Source organism: Priapulus caudatus, unplaced genomic scaffold (genome assembly GCF_000485595.1).
Source record: "Priapulus caudatus unplaced genomic scaffold, Priapulus_caudatus-5.0.1 Scaffold346, whole genome shotgun sequence".
In the NCBI taxonomy this organism is placed as follows: domain Eukaryota; kingdom Metazoa; phylum Priapulida; class Priapulimorpha; order Priapulimorphida; family Priapulidae; genus Priapulus; species Priapulus caudatus.
Window position 1 is genome coordinate 99,140 of NW_014577407.1, and position 16,387 is coordinate 115,526.

Sequence of the window (16,387 nt, forward strand, 5' to 3'; positions counted from 1 at the left end):
CTACCTATGTGTCCCGGTACCTATGTGTCCCAGTACCCAGGTACCTATGTGTCCCGGTACCTATGTGTCCCAGTACCTATGTTTCCCAGTACACGAAACAAAGGATTTTAGGATTAGTCCTAGGCTGTTACGTCAGCAAACACAAAATAAAAATGTTTTTTTAGTTAATTTTCAAATAAAAAACTGTCAGATCAGTTCACAATTTTTGCATTAAGTGGGGGACACACCATGCGAAATTCGCATGGTATAAGCATAGATATATACAACATATATATATGTGTTGTATATATCTATAGTATAAGCGTATAAGAAAGCGTGGCCGATGATAATCAGGGTGGGCTCAGGTCAGTGATACATGTACATAAACGTGATCTTATACATTGTATCACGCAAGCCAAGCAAGCAATTTCATTCTCTCATGACTTTAAATAGTACCCCCTTTTAATATGGAGGAACATATAGGTACCGGGGGGACACAGGTACATAGGTACCTGGGTACTGGGACACATAGGTACCTGCATGGGTACTGGGACACATAGGTATGGACCCCGTATCATCAATACGTACTATATATATTTAGAAACATAATTAATATAAGTTAATATATACTGCGAACAAGGCTATATCGTACTCTTTATCTCTACTTTCTCAAATCTTGCGACCTAATTCAATAATAGATGGTAAATGCACCGATATTAGAACGTAAACAATCGCACCATGTGTATACAATCAGCTGGTGGATATGCAACCGGAAGTAAAGCATGCCCGAGTGCGTGAGAATCTGCGCGGCTGAACCTATTTTGACCAACGGGTGGCGTTGCGGTGGAGTTGGCTATCTTTCTGTGTTCTATATCTGGAAAATCCAAGTAGAAACTGGATGTTTGTAATTAATGGCTAGTGAATTATATTAATTATGTTGTTTTTATAGGTGATGCCCTGAATAAGATGATTTGCAACGTTAACAAGCAACGTATAGCATGGGTTGAACAAGCGGGCCATCACCCCATTTCTCCATTCAAACGCAATGCTCACTTTAAGGGCCATAATTCAAATATCAGTGATCCACAGTTTGCCACAGGTAGAGAACCTTGTCATCGTCTACAATATGTTTGTGATGAATTTATTATTATTCCTGTTCATTATCATCACTTAATGTATGTAAATTGAGTAAATTTGATTTTCAAAACTAAAATAGCAACATTGTAGTCCATAAGGATGATACGTACAGTTTCATATGCTTCTAATCTGTGTGGTGTCAGGCATATCAAACATTTTCCTCATTTATAATTGTTTATTTAATTTACATGTTGTAATACGTGTGTATTTCACTAGCTGTAATTGTAAAATATTAATTTCAGTATTTGTTGTTAGAGAAACATTATTTTACGACCTTAAACGAATACCAACAAAATTGTTTTGAAAATATCATATTGTGTGTGTATTTCAGAATCAGCTGAAACTCCTTGCTCGCCAGCTGAATACAATTCAAGGGCCGTAGATGGAAGAACTAGTACCCACTTGTTGCCCCATCTCATTGGGAATGTAAATGGGAAAACCATTGACTGTTTGCCGTAAGGATGCTGCTTTATTTCAATGAAGGTTATGAAAATATTAGTAAATCATCGCTGGCAGGGACCATCAATGTTTTTTGTTTTTTTCCATCATTCTCAATAGTAAAAGTATGTATTTTCTGGAGTTAAGCTGTAAGTAAACTAAAGCAAGATAAAAAATAATTGACAATCTGGTTTATAATGCTCTAGCTAGGTAGAATAGCATTGTAGTTTTTTGGTTAGTTGGTTGGAATTGCTTGAGCCAAAAATAATTTCTCTATGCAGATGTGTGACCTATTGCAAATATATATGTGAACGTGGTATATTCTTTTTCGCTCGTCCGTTTGGTGGGTCGTGCATCCTGCGTGGATTTTCCCTAGTATACACATAGGCGTATAGTACAGGCATATATGCCTATGTTGCACCACGGCCTGCGCAGACATGTAAGGCGAATGGCTTACGAATTACATAGGCCTAAGAGGAAATTCTCCTTTTTATAATGAAATATGAAAAGAATAACAAAACAATATTTTATGGCCTAGGACAGGTTATCGGCTGGAAATGTTCGTTACGATGTAGCAAAGGCAATGAAAACTGATAAGAAGTAACATCAAGTAGCACATCAACTAATATTAATGTCAAAAAAATCACTTAAATGACATCAAGCATATGTCATATGTCGTATCTGTCATGTACGGAACAAAACAAACGCTGAAAACCCCTACTAGGAAAAGAAGCCTTGTCATATTTGTTACTTTGACTCAATAACTTATGTTTGCATACGCAGTAATTTTTAAATTATGCAAATTGATGAATAAAACAATTCGGAATCAAATTTATTTCACCATTTTTGAAAGCTTAGGCTTGCAAGGCTCGTCTTAAATCACTGTCTATGAAAAGCAAACCTTATAATATAGGTCTGAGAGGGGACTATCCAGAGTTAGTGTAGAACGATTGCAAAGTTTAATAGAGCTTTTATGTCATCCAGTTTCCATGATTCACCTTATATTTGGCAAGGTTGTCTGCATTTATATTTTTTCTTGCTGATGGTAAAAGCAAGTTGATAGTAATAATATAAATCTTATAATGTAATATTTTGTGTTGGAGAAATAAAGGAAATTGGTTTCTAGTAATAATTTTGCTTCAACTGACTAATTGTAATCTCTGCAATGCCAAGTTTGGTATAGATGACCCAGATCGGAAATTTACTTGTTGGTGCTCATCTGCATTCCAATTTATGCGTGCTTGGTCAAGTGTTTATAGATAGATTGTTGCCACTGACACGATACTTAAGGCAGCGCTGTAGCTTGTTTGTACGTGCATGTACTTATGGTTGCTGCACGCAAAGTAAATAGTTACATAATTATAGAAGTTGTTCACAGAATATTTGCTTAAACATTGCATTTTCAACACAAGATACCACTACCACTGCATTTTGAACTCAGATATGGTTATCTAAAATGCAAAGTTATGCATGTTATTAAATTAACTGTGATACATTATATATTTGTCTAATTTAGACGAATTTTTTCCCATTCCTGTAAGGGTAGTTTGCATCTTGGAGATATGGGGCAGGGCAGCTAGAACAATAAGTATGCCTCTATTATATATCAGTGCACTAACATGTTTAATAATTTGGCTGTTAAATTATTAAGATGTGACTGCTGTCACATCATGCAGTTATAATCCAAGGTTCTGTGCTTGGTTTATTGTTGTTCTCCTGCTTTATAAATTATTTGTTGTCCGAAACTGAATCTTCCACTTCTATTCACCTTGTTGCTCACGACACAGTTATATACTGCACTATCCAATAAGGGTGATCAATTAGCCATCCAGAGTGTCCTTGTCTATGCTGAGAAGTGGGCAGCAACGTGGGGTATGGCTTTCAATACTGGAAAATGTAAAATTCCTCGCATTACCCGCTATTAATAACCCTTTACTTTTACTTTTGTTATTGTTCTGAAGTTGTTTTTGCTCAACTTGATTGCCCTCTTTGTGTCTGCTTTATCCATGCCAAACTTATAACCTTTCATAAAATTCTTCATGGTCAGGTGAAGATTGGTCTTCCATCATGCTTGCTAAAGCCTGATCATAGCACTCGATAATCTGAGATTGATAATTTCTTTCCACACGTGCCATCTTCAGAGGATCCCTTTAGCGTCTGTTTCTGTCATTCCGTTCTGGAATTTTCTCCCTTCCTCTTTAGTTAATTGCAAATATGAGGCTTTTTCTACTGCTATCCACAGTGTTGATCTCAGAGTTTGGTACAGTAGACATTGAAGATTATTATTTGTGAGCTTATTCACTTGTCTGGTGAGCTTCCTGTCGGGGCTGCCATTTTGGTGAAGTAGAGTACTGTGATTGGTTGATGGTTCGCATAGAGCCACCTATTGGCAGAATTTGACTGTTCTGGAAAAGGGGTTAAAATTCTATGTTTCATGAGCCTATTACAAATTAATCTGCAAAAAATTTTGGGTTAACATTGGTGATTTCTTATCAGGATAATATATTTATCTTACTCACAGATTTAAACTTGGTTCCATGAAGTGTCGACCGAAAGTGAACAATAATCACTGGTCGTCCATGGCCTACATGGGGTGCCACTTATGCAAGATTCATGTATCCAATTGTCTACGTCATTGTAACTTGCGCGTATGGTGCAGATTTCGCTGCAATGCACTAAGCTGCTATGTTGATGTCCACTCTGTCTAACTCACGACAACTAGATGACTGACGTAGCTTCACTGGGCATTTCTAAACTGCCTGTTAGCATGTAATCAGAATCTATTGTGTTGTGCGAAAACAATGACATGGTGACACCTACACTGGTCCAAGTCTATGAAACTAGCAGACGCTTTGATTGACATACAATATCTGTCTGTTCAGGTGAGGAATTAATCACACGTACAACAGACATTGTTTGGATGGGAGCTCTCATTGCAGCATTTTTACTGCTGATGGCAATGGAGCCAAGACATGTAGCAAAACTGTTAAGAGATCGGAATAATTATTTTGGTTTGCAGGAGCAAAGGTTATTCACTCACTTTAAATTTCTTTGGTATGTGCTGGTGAATTTAGAAAATGAACTTTTCTTTGAATATAATGACGTGGAGTTGTTTTCATTTTCGTGCTGTCCTTGAGTTGCTCAAGAAGATAAAGCTAGACGAGGGTAGGAGCGAACAGATGACAGCACTAGGCAGCAATGCTGGTTTAGAATTAAGAGGAAGAAAGCTTTCTGCTGGCTCGAAATTTGGTGCCACCTGGTCTTCACAAGGTGAGAGGCCTTATGTCACCTGTTAGGAATTGTAGCTGTAGAGTTACGTGCATAGCTCCATTGGGAATGGCAAGATCGGTCAATATTAATGTTTTAGTCCCTTTAGTTAGTAATTATTTTCCAGGTGTTAGTCAGGACAATGACTGTTAATGTATTTATGTGCTCGTATTTTCGCTATGTGGTTCAGGAGAGATCATCTATCAAACTCACAGCTGCCTATATTAGTCATGTGGCTTAGGTCCAGATTCGAGCAGGATGGTGCCATTCCGGAGGAGAGCACCAAACTTTTCCCATGTACTATACATTGCCTTGGGTATAAATTTGTGATAGAAGCCACTTCACCAATGTAGAGGGAGGTGGCCATATTCGATTCAAAGATGGCCACTATGTAAAAACTCATAACTGCCAATATCCCAGCTTCAAGGCCACTTAGGATGGCAAACTTGGTGTCTAAACATACATTTTCTGGTGTGAAGAATGCAATTATATCATTTAGAATATCAAGAGATAAGTATTTGCATCAATATTGGTGAGCTCTTATCACGATATGAAATGTAAATATGAATTATTGTAAAAACTGGAACTGGCCTCAAGCTCAGGGTGACGACAAATATGTGGTCATGTTTGGCGGTCCCCCTATTGAGATGGCAATGTGGAACACATGGAGACTACTTGGAGGCTTCTGGCTGGACAACTGCACTAACCCGGGCAGGCATCGCATCCTCTGGCACATCAGACTCATTCCTTCGATCAACCCACCTCACCAGAACACAAGATGACCACCAAGTCAGTGTTCTGACTTTGGCCAAGCTGCAGCAGCGTGACTTCTTGGAGATTGTGAAAGAAGGACCACATGATCAAAAGACCAACGAGGCTTGGAAACAAGCTATGATTGCCAAGAGTCCACCACTCCAGTACTGGTATACCATACTCAATATGGAACTTCTGGGTTTGATTTTGACCGGGCCCACAGAGAACAGGATGTCCTCTTCATGTGGAATCACTGAAGGCTCTGGTCCCATGGTTCTTTGCCCTTTATCACCAAAACTATGTCAGATAGATTCCTATTCATATTTGTGACATGGAAAGTCTACCCAAATCCATTCAGGAGGAATTTGTAAAACATGGTCAGTAGGTTGTTTCCAAGATTACAAAGAGATTCCAAGCATGCCACTTGACCAGGCTCATTGGCTTGGTGAAAGGTTCAGGCAGTGCAGTGGGACTCACTGAGAATCCATTAGCATTCAGGAAGTGGATGAACAAGTGCTGGACCTGAACAAGCACGTGTTCTCCAGGAGTTTGAGCTAGAGTACATTACAGAAGAAGTGAACAGACAGCACCACCATGAAGAACGTGTGCTTAACAGGAAAATATTTATAGAGCAAGCACTTTGACTGGTGCAGACCATAGGATCGGCAATCCATTTGTAGATGACACTCCTGAACTTGTGACGCTAAATACAAGAAATGTCATCAGTGAATTTGTTGTCAACACAGTGCACATTATAAAAGAATTGGGAAGGGATCAATACAATATCTACAAATAATTATTGACTCAGTATAATTAATTCAGTCTTTATTGACCGAACATGATCCCTCCCCGAACCCGTCGAGAAAAACTCCCTGCCTCTCTTCAGATGTCCACCACCAAAGACAATGCAAAGACAAAGCACCAAGCAGGATGGGCAGATCTCGATGCTGACGGCTGATGAGTCACTCTTCTCCCGATTGTATATAGTCCTGCAACATAGAGAGTGGGTATGAATGCCTTTGTTAAGCATGGAAACCACCCAAAACCTCCATCATTCTCTGACAGAGGGAAAATACGACTGGGAAAGAAGTCAGTTCTGCTGAAGCAGTAACGCGAGTAGACACAGTCTAATCATCCTATTACCTTTGATGATACTGGAAGTTACTGGATGTTACTTGAAGTACTTGGTGGTGCTGCTGTGGTGCACTTTCTGCCTACCACCAATGTCACCATATTTGATGAATATGCCAGTGGTGTCTTTGTTCCCCATTTAGTCTGGGATACTTATATCACAAGTAGCATCAAAGAATCAACGAGAGAAAAGAGGGATAGCATTCGAGGAAAGATGGCTAGCCAGAATAAGATCCCAAGGAAGTGGTTCCAATTTCTACATGAGTCCGTGAATAAGCAGAAACTCTTCACTTTCCTTTCTGCAAGGTTTCATCCATTGACTCAGACATCAACCACCAAATGCCATCATTCAACCATAAAGAAGCAGATACGAGAAAACCTGATTCGTCTGCAAGATGCCATGGAGCATGGCCCTATCATTTGTTTGGTTCGAACTGTGGATATGGATGTGGTTGTCATCCTCCTTGGCAAATTCCGTGATCTGATCACAAAATATCCAGCTGCAGACATTTGGGTTGCTTTTGGCACTCGCGACAACTATGCATATCTTTATATAAATTCTATATGCCATCACCTGGGCAAAAACAAGTCTAAAGCACTTCCTGTGTTCCACTGTTATACAGGCTGTGACACAACTTCAGCATTCTATGGAAGGGAAAGAAATCGGAATAGGAATACTGGAATTCCTACCCAGAGGTCACCCAGGACTCACCTCACCTCACCTCAACTACATGGCGGCCCGTCTGCATGCTCCAATGACCATGGATGCCCAAGAGTTCAAGCTTCTGGAGTGCTTTACAGTAATCCTCTATGGCAAAACAAGTGGTATTGAATCTATCAATGATGCACGGAGGGAGTTGTTCTGCCAAAAGAACAAGATGTTGGAAAACAATCTGCCTACCCAGGACCCAGGTCGCGTGGTATGCACGCATGGTATGGAAGTAATTAAAACCAGTTATGCTAAAAGATATCTGCGTTGACTAGGCGTGCTTGACTATGTGTGAGCATCAAACATAACACCTACTGCAGAACTCCAAACGAGTCTCCTACCAGGCTGGGATCTGGACAACAAGTGAATCGTACCAACAATAGGCACCTAGTCCAGAAGGATGTGGGTGAACACTAGGCAAAGACAGTCAGTCATGGCTACCTGTGTGGGCTGTACTGTGTGGGTGTAACCCCCCCCCCCCACACACACACACACCAATCACCCTCTAGATCCGCCACTGGATATTTATCTCGATGTGCACTAGGGCGGTTAACATTTAAGAGCATACTAATAATTAAGTAATAATATTCTGGGTTACAGTTACTTGGGATATGTAGGTTTGTCTATTTTTACTTTGCATAAAAATAGCTGTTACTGGTACCTTATAATTGTGCATTCGCCTTACTAATGCGCGTGATTAGTTAATTTTGTTTATTTAACTTGTTTACTTACACAGTTCCTGTCATGGTTTATTTTTTAATAATTTATAATGTAAATAACAAAGCTTAATTTGTCACTAACCGTGCTGGTTTGAACGTACGCTGACGTTCGCCTCCTGTCAGGGAAGCTTTTCTCAAAGCAAACTGATGTAATTTCAGTTTGACCACCAGAGGTTGTGGTGGTCGAATACTTAGTCCACACGTGGAATAAGCGTGCTATCCCCCTCGTTCGCCGGTTTGATGTTGGTGGGGTTTGCGGATCCAGATGGCCTCCTCTTGATCCACGCCTGATTTCTGGTTAGGCTCGCGATCGGGATGGATCTTGCGGAATTGCCTCCCAATCGATGGTGTGGTGTCCTTCCTACGCATGACTTCGAAGTGATCGCGGATTTGGTGATTTTCGGTAGCCGACTGTTTTCGTTGGCCTTTTGTGACGATTGGGTGTGGCTACGGGTGTCTACGTCCTTTTGGTGTGTTGTTTTAGGCGGCGTTTTAAATTTTCGGCCGGTTTCTTCCATTAAGCTTCTTTCAGCCACATAGCCACACGAGTATCTATATAGACGCAGTCCGTGAATGTTGTGCCAGTTGTTTCTGTCTTTTAGGAGTGGTGGTGGATGTTGTGTTTTCCACTACACAATGCTAGGTGCGGTCGATAAACTGATTAACATCAGTTTGCTTTGAGAAAGCTCCTGGGACAGGAGGGCGAAAACGTCAGCTGGTACGGTTTCAAGATGGCAGCAGCCGCCGGCTGAGTAAGAAATTAACGTTTTAGTGTATTGGGATATTATTCTTCACAACCGAATGAACTATTAATGAATTGGTATGATTGTTTTGCAAAAGTTTACATGAGATTAACAATGTCTTGGGTATTTGGAGGGCTGGTATGACTTTTATGACTGAAATTCCTCAACAATTTGTGGTCTATGCATCTCCATAATGTGAATTAGGTCAGTTGGGAAACGTGATGCACACTACAGAATTGTTGTGTTCGCATAATTACGCTTTTAAAATTAATCGAATTGTCGACATATGTTTTATTAACTTCACAGTGTCACCGGTGATTATTCCTGTTTATGAGCGTGTCGACGAGGTTAGAGAGGTTTCATAGGATTTAATTTAGATTGCAGCTTCAAGCAATGTGTATCGTACAACGTGGTATTTGCTTACGATTTAGACAGAAACACAGCGCATTACAGGGATAGGGAGCAGCCACTGAGCTACAGCCAAGGATGTTGAAAGTTGGTCGCAATAAGCTATGCGGCGAAGGTGACACACAAACTATGAGTATGGCGTTATTCTGGTACAGCTGGCCAATGTGTGTGATACCGTAACAATCTGCTGCGAACGCAAACAGATGAGCAAACAAGGTTGGTGATGGTTTAACAGTAGTTTGATGGCTTCGAGTGTTAGAGCTTAAAAAGGAGTGAGTCAAAAGTTAATTTACCAGGGCGTTGATCACTACTCGTTAAGCCACCAGGAACAGTTCAGAGCACTTTCTTTTCAAAATCCCATCGCTGCAGAGTGTTGTACAGGGAAAGGCTCCTTCTTTCAGTCTAGTTACAGATTGTGGAACCTTACCACTGAAGTGGTGACAGCCGAAAATCTATGTTCCTTTATAGTCTCTAGATTATCTGCCTAAAACGACATCAGGGCGTTTTTTAAGTAACAATTTGCTTTTTTGCTTTTGTCTTCTTCTTTAGAAAATCAGGAAGGGAAAATTATTTATTAGTCTCAACTATGGCCTGCACCGGTTGGCATAAATATCGAGTATGTTGATGTGTGGGCCATATAGCGTAGGAAGTAGAAGTAGAATGTTAACTCGCCAACGATCTGTTACTCGGCCAAAGTTTTAGACAACAAAAATGCTTGGGTCAAGACAATAGTGAAAAAACACAAAAACCTACCATTTGATTTAACTACACATGTAATTCATTGATCCAGCTTTTCTCAAAAAATTCATAGGTCACGATCTCCGGCCTGAGAAGTTCTGTTTTCATTTTCATTTAATTTACTGATTATTTCTCGGGCTGCTTTGCCCATCATGAAACGCCACATTACGCCTGATTTTATGACTTGTTACACCAAGGCCAACGTGACTTTTAATCCTGCACTCCCCCCCCCTCCCCGTACATCAATCAATATGCCGCCCCAGGCACGTATACACATCCACGCCGTGCTGGCGCTGCACGTTCTCGCGGGCTGCTTTCTTCGGCGACCTTTGATAATATAAAGTGAGGCTGTCGTGGGATAGTCACCCTTCACAATCGCTACAACTGTATTTCATCAATGTTTGGATATAACGTAAGGAACCAACATTTGATTTAAGTTTTAGACAATTATTTTTACTCGCCAACATGGGCAAGTCAGCTTTAGCTTTCACTCGCCCGATATTATTTTCACTCGACATTGGCGAGCGGGCGAGTGCCAATCTCGCACGCTGCTGCTATGGTAGACTGGTGTAGCACTGTGTGGCCCGCAGGTCAGTAATGGTATAAAAATGATGGATTGCTATTTGCGATGTGTCGAAGTGTGCCGAGTAGAGATCAGTGATATATATGTATATATGTATTTTTTTTTTTTTACGTTGACAGCCAGAAATGTTCAATTAAATTAGTGTATGTTATTTAGGACCATTAGAAATTAGTTATATATTATATTATAAATGCTTTCTTGTTCTTGTTACTTATTACCTCAATTGTATTTCTTGTTCTACTGTTCCATATATATGTATATATGTATATATATTTTTTGTACGTAGACAACCAGAAATGTTCAATTAAATTAGTGTATGTTATTTAGGGCCATTAGAAATTAGTTATATATTATATTATAATTGCTTTCTTGTTCTTGTTACTTATTACATCAATTGTATTTTTTGTTCTAGATATACTGTACGTTCCATATATGTATGTATGTATATATTTTGTTTCTTTCTTATTTCCTATATTTAGTTTAATTGTACTTTTCCCTCAGACTTTTTATTACCTATGGTAGTGGAGGGGGAGGACAGGCACACGGTGGGGCGGTGTGAAGTAGGCGGTACCCGGTGTGGGACTGCACGGTAGCGGTGTGTGTGAGGCCGGTGTGCGGTGTATGACTGGGCGGTGTGTATTTTTTTTAGTGTGTGCAATGCCCTACGTATCTCTTGCATCCGAAATTATTCCATGAAATTCAACACGAATTGGTTTAAATAAATCGATCGAGAGTGCAGTAGAACCGAATGTACAACGTAAGGTCCGTAAGGTGCATCATGATCGCATATGTTAATGCTCCGGTTGAGTCACGATTTCCGCTCAGCCGAGTTATTCCCCCTGCGTTCGTTAAGAGTTACTGCCCCTGCTAGCATCCGGGTGTCTTGCTTCAAAATATGGCGGCTTTTGTTCAGGCAACTCTACATATCTTCAAGCAAAAGACCACGACACCCTCGACAAGTATCAATGTGTTTGTCGAGATTGACCCTCGTAATGACTATACGTCATTCTTGCGTCAAATTAGGCGCGACCATGGAATTGATGTGAGGTGTGCCAAGCTTGGCATCAGAAAGTCTGTTGGAGATAACCGACGAACAGCATATGGGCGATTGTGGGCAGACGAATGTGCGGAGCGAGCAACAGACAAAGGGAACAGCCAGGGAAGTCCTCCCACAGTTACGTGTACCAGGCGAAGGTGGCAAGACATACTACCAGGCCCGTGAGCCCGGGGGGGGGGTTCGGGGTTCGAGACGAACCGCGAGGAATAAACGCTCCCCCCCGCGCGAGCCCCAAGGCAAGCAAAAAATTTTTTTTTTAATTTTGCAAGAATTTCACCTCAGGATTGCTCCATTTAGTGTAATAATGGCAAAATCTCCATCGTGTCGGGAGGTGAACAGTGAAAGCACCCCCCTCCCAACCACCTCCCCCGCTCGGGTCGCTTGCTCTCCTCGCAGCTGTCCGCAATCGCGCCCGAGCAGGGGCCGTGTACAGTGGGGTCAAGGAGTCCGGACGCCGCACCTGTTCGTCACTGCAGAAAACGGCATATCTGAAGGGGGTGTCAATTAAAAAAAATTCGGGGGGACAGGCTCTCCAGACCCCCCCATGTGCTCGCTGTTCAGCCACTATGGTTAGTTTAGACCCCCCTGTACAAATAATGTAGCCACGCCCCTGCCGAACAAATTGTGCCACATTGAAAAACGAACCCCCCCCCAATAAGAAACTGGCTAACGGCCTGAAAACGTGTGTATCTTTGAGGAGCGAAGTTACGCACGGACAAACACCGGATAAATAGCAAGAGATGAATATCTGTATGGACTAGTGGAGTATTTGGCTCTACTTGTGTCAGGCTAGCGTTTCAATCGCCAAGCGTTAACAACGCCCAGTTCGTGTGAAGGTGATCGTGGTGCCACTGTGGACAATGTTCAAATTGTGTGATTCGTGTCCATTGAGGCAATACACACATATCAGGTACTGAAAACCGCGTGTCTTTGTCAAACTCTGAGATTATACCATCCCAGATCAGCTCACACAACACGGTGAGCGGGCTTTTGCCGAATGAAATGAGGTATGTTTATTTAAAGATCGGACCAGTGCTTTTCGCATGACACGGATGTGTAGCAGATGAGGTAATGCCAAACAGGTGGAAGAACCTAGACAATGGAGAAAGAAGCAATGTGCTTTCATCTCAGCATCAAAGAGACGCCGCATATTAAACCAAGTTCGCTACAGAGGTCAGAGTATTACTAAAGATAAGAGACAAATTATGTAAAGTATATGGGAATCATACTATCCTGTTTGTGGTCATGTATATGTTATAATAAAGATTTTAATCTCTATGGTGAATTGTAAATGCATGTAATAATTTATCGTGACATTGTTCCGTCTACAAGGAGGGATTTGTGAAATGCCATCTCTGTGTGATGTCATGTAAATGCAGACTGTATCTGACATTGTTCGTCTATGTTATCCTCTAATGGAAGAATGTAAGTAGTTGCAGTGTATACAATGTATTAATTTAGCGAATATATGAAATACTTAATACGGTAGGGTACTATAAGGAGGGAGGTGGAGGTAGGGGGAGGAGGTGGGAAGGCTAGGGGAGGAAGGACCGCCCACTGCCCCACACTCTCGTAAGTGGTCAACCTCGAAAGCTATTACTAGCTTGACTCACTACGCACACGGGCTTCACCCTTAAGCCTATTCATTCTATAATATTATTATTTGCTCTCCCTTTTACTACTACGGAAATTATCTGTACAACATGAAACTGAAAAGTGGCAAAATAAAAAATAAAAAAATAAATTTGTAGTTATAGTGATGATAGAGGACAGACTGAACTCACTAGGGAACGAGACTATTTCCGGTCCGACGGATTTTAAACATCGTGATATCGCTCCGATATGCTGACATTAGACTTCCCACTTCCTCGTTGTCACAGTCATTAGCCAATGTAGATCACAGATTGGTCACCAATAGTGTAAGGTCCATTCAGATGTTCAATGAACGCTCCCTCAACTAGAATCTTTCACGTACACATGACGCTCCACCATGCAAGAGAAGCGCCCTATTATAAACTCATATCTGTTGTCTCTTTCTCAGTCGCTGTAATATATCTATCTATAAAAAACATATCAATTCTGTCCGTGTGTTGTATCAAGTTGTTTGCATCGCAATATATGCAATTATAAAATAAACTCTTTCGTCTATTAACCACAATTGAATGTTATGGTTCACACTAGCAGATTTTCAGTATTTGGGGTTGCATTGTGGGCAAGATGGGGCAGTCGTCGCCGTGACGTAACTCAATTTACTGACCGTGGTCAGTGATAGGCTAAGCGCTATCGCAGTTATTAACTATAGGACAGTCAGTGAATGCCAGTGATTGTCTTATAAAAAAAACTAGTCGCTGTGCAAGGCCATTATCAGCTTTACGTACAAGTTTTTTACCTTTGTGCATCAATGCGTGCGATTAGAAAAAAATGAATAAACTTGCGCAGCGTCGTACTGGCACTGGTGGCTACAACACCACCCAAAAACATACCTCGATCTGCTTGTCGCTGAGTGTTTTTTTTTTGGGCATAAAATGGTAATGCGTGGTTGTGTGTTATATTCTGCTTGTGTGACAAATTTACAATTGTTTAATCGAAACCATTTCACGTTTAAAAATCAGGGACAGCTATCGCTTAGCTCAGATGACAATATATAATACAATTTATATAATCTAAACAGCTTGTAAAGTTTCTATATTAATATAATATTTTCTTGTTATTATTGAGTTTCCATGTAGTTACATCGATATATGAGATTCAGATGCAAGTAAACTGCAATGAAAGAAATTGCTATATTATTGCGACGCCACTCGTAAGCTTGTGAACGAGTGCCTGACCTACTGCAAAACATATGCGTCCAAGTAAGGATATAGTGGCAGCATATCGCACAGTGCCAGCGTGTGTAGAGGCCCTAACAGCTCGTTGATCGTAGCGGTTGTTAGTTCGTCATTATCGATACTGCACCTTTACTTTTGTAGTTGTCACGTTCACCGTGCAACGAGTGATCGCTCATAATACAATGACGAGTGCAGGCGCAGAACCGCGTTCTCATGTGAAATGTGTAATATATAACGGCATTGCTGTGAAAGGTCAAAGGAAAGCTGTATCATGGCAAAGTCAGTTGCTGTGCTTAAGGCGCGCATATGTATGGTACCTTGTTACTTAGAAGAATGGAGACCATCGTATTTACCATTAGCATCTTCGTAATAACTGAAAATAGTGACACACTATCCTGTGTTCCTGTAAGAACAATTGTAGACGGATCGAGCAGGGGCGTATGTATACGTCCCTGCTTAGTAAGGGATGGAGTTTTTACGTGTTATAACGGCAACACATTGTCTTGCAACGGCGAAGCAATTAAGTTGCCAAAACAGAGAGTAAAGTAAATTCTATTGAATGAGAACTGTTTATAAAGCAAAATGTCAATGAAGATTGCCAAAAGTCATAAGCAAGTAGAACCAGACAAGTCGACGAACAAGTTGCCGTACGGCACAACAACATATTAGCATATATAGTTTTGGCAATGCCGTGTTGCTAAACATTCTCCTACATAGTCCAGCGATGTTGCTATCTCTCCTTTTGTGGTATAAGACGCCAGAGTGTTCGGTCTTGGTTCTTTCTCTTACACGCTTGTTGTGAATGCAGGTCTAGCCTAGTATTAACTTCAGTCTTACTGTTTAAGTGCAGTAATTCACTAATAACTCTTAATTTGATTGCTTCTAATGGCAGTAGTCAGTCTATATTAATTCTTCCTTATTATTGATTGGAATACCAGTATACACGTAATATACACCTTTCTTCGTCTTGCTTCCAACGCAGTATGCAGTGTATTACTCATTACGCTGAGCCACACTGTTGCAGCCTTCACTGCTGCCTGTAAACTGATGACTGCCCACCGAAAAACACCAAGCTTACGCCAAAGACATCGAAACTGAAAACGAAATACGCTGCAGACATTCTCGCTGCAAACTCACTGCCAGTTCTACCTTTGAATTCTTTAACATGTGAACAGTCCTTACAGTGCTAAGGGCTTACCGGAGTTGCCCGTCTCATGTTATAGTATTAGTTGTGTCTCCATAATTTTCTCCTCGCATATATATTGATTCATGAATATTGACATCTTGCTGACCGTCTGCACTCGTAACTTGCATATTTCTGCCACAAACTAGCATATTATATCTCTTGCACAAGGCAATGCTGGTGGTTAAACTACAAAGATTCGTCTGTTGATATGTAATCTACGATAACATTATCTTGTTATCATGCAAGATTTTTTGTGCAGAGTGACAATGAGTGATGAAACTAAAGCGACTTTGGTGTGCCCTCACCATGTCATTACTAGGACAGCATGGCATGCAACAGCAGGCGGCAGTAACCATTGAACCAGTGAGATGCATATGCAACAACCAGTCTGCGACAGAAATCACCTTTCTCAACTGTGTATTCTTAGCGCCGAACCTGCTCCTGATTGCGCATCAAATTTGTCCATGAAGCGGTTATGTTTGCAAATACATAGGACGTACCAAAAATGGAGTGGGTTTAACTATTTCAACCGTGAAATGTGGCGAGGTGCCGATAACATTATTTCCCTCTAATAAGGCTGGGAAGAATTGCGCACAGCATACAAAAACCCCAAGGATACATGTACCCCATAGATGGAAAACGACAATTACTGGACCTAAAGATGAGGATATCCATCACGAACCTCATATGTATGCAACAAGACTCTCCACA

At 40.9% G+C, this 16,387-nt stretch overlaps 1 protein-coding gene across 4 annotated transcripts in view; it reads left to right on the forward strand.

The window, feature by feature from the left end:
* The window catches only part of LOC106809345 (centrosomal protein of 295 kDa-like), a 94,855-nt gene that overhangs the window by 66,216 nt on the left and 12,252 nt on the right, over positions 1 to 16,387 (forward strand). For 2 of the 4 annotated variants that reach the window (XM_014812406.1, XM_014812407.1), the window contains 2 exons: positions 929 to 1,078; positions 1,448 to 1,571. The exons of 1 other annotated variant lie outside the window; for it this stretch is intronic. In XM_014812406.1, coding sequence (XP_014667892.1) covers positions 929 to 1,078; positions 1,448 to 1,571 — 274 coding nt within the window. Of the gene's footprint in view, positions 1 to 928; positions 1,079 to 1,447; positions 1,572 to 7,328; positions 7,540 to 16,387 lie in introns of those variants that run through there. One more of the 4 variants, XM_014812409.1, reaches the window with a different exon arrangement.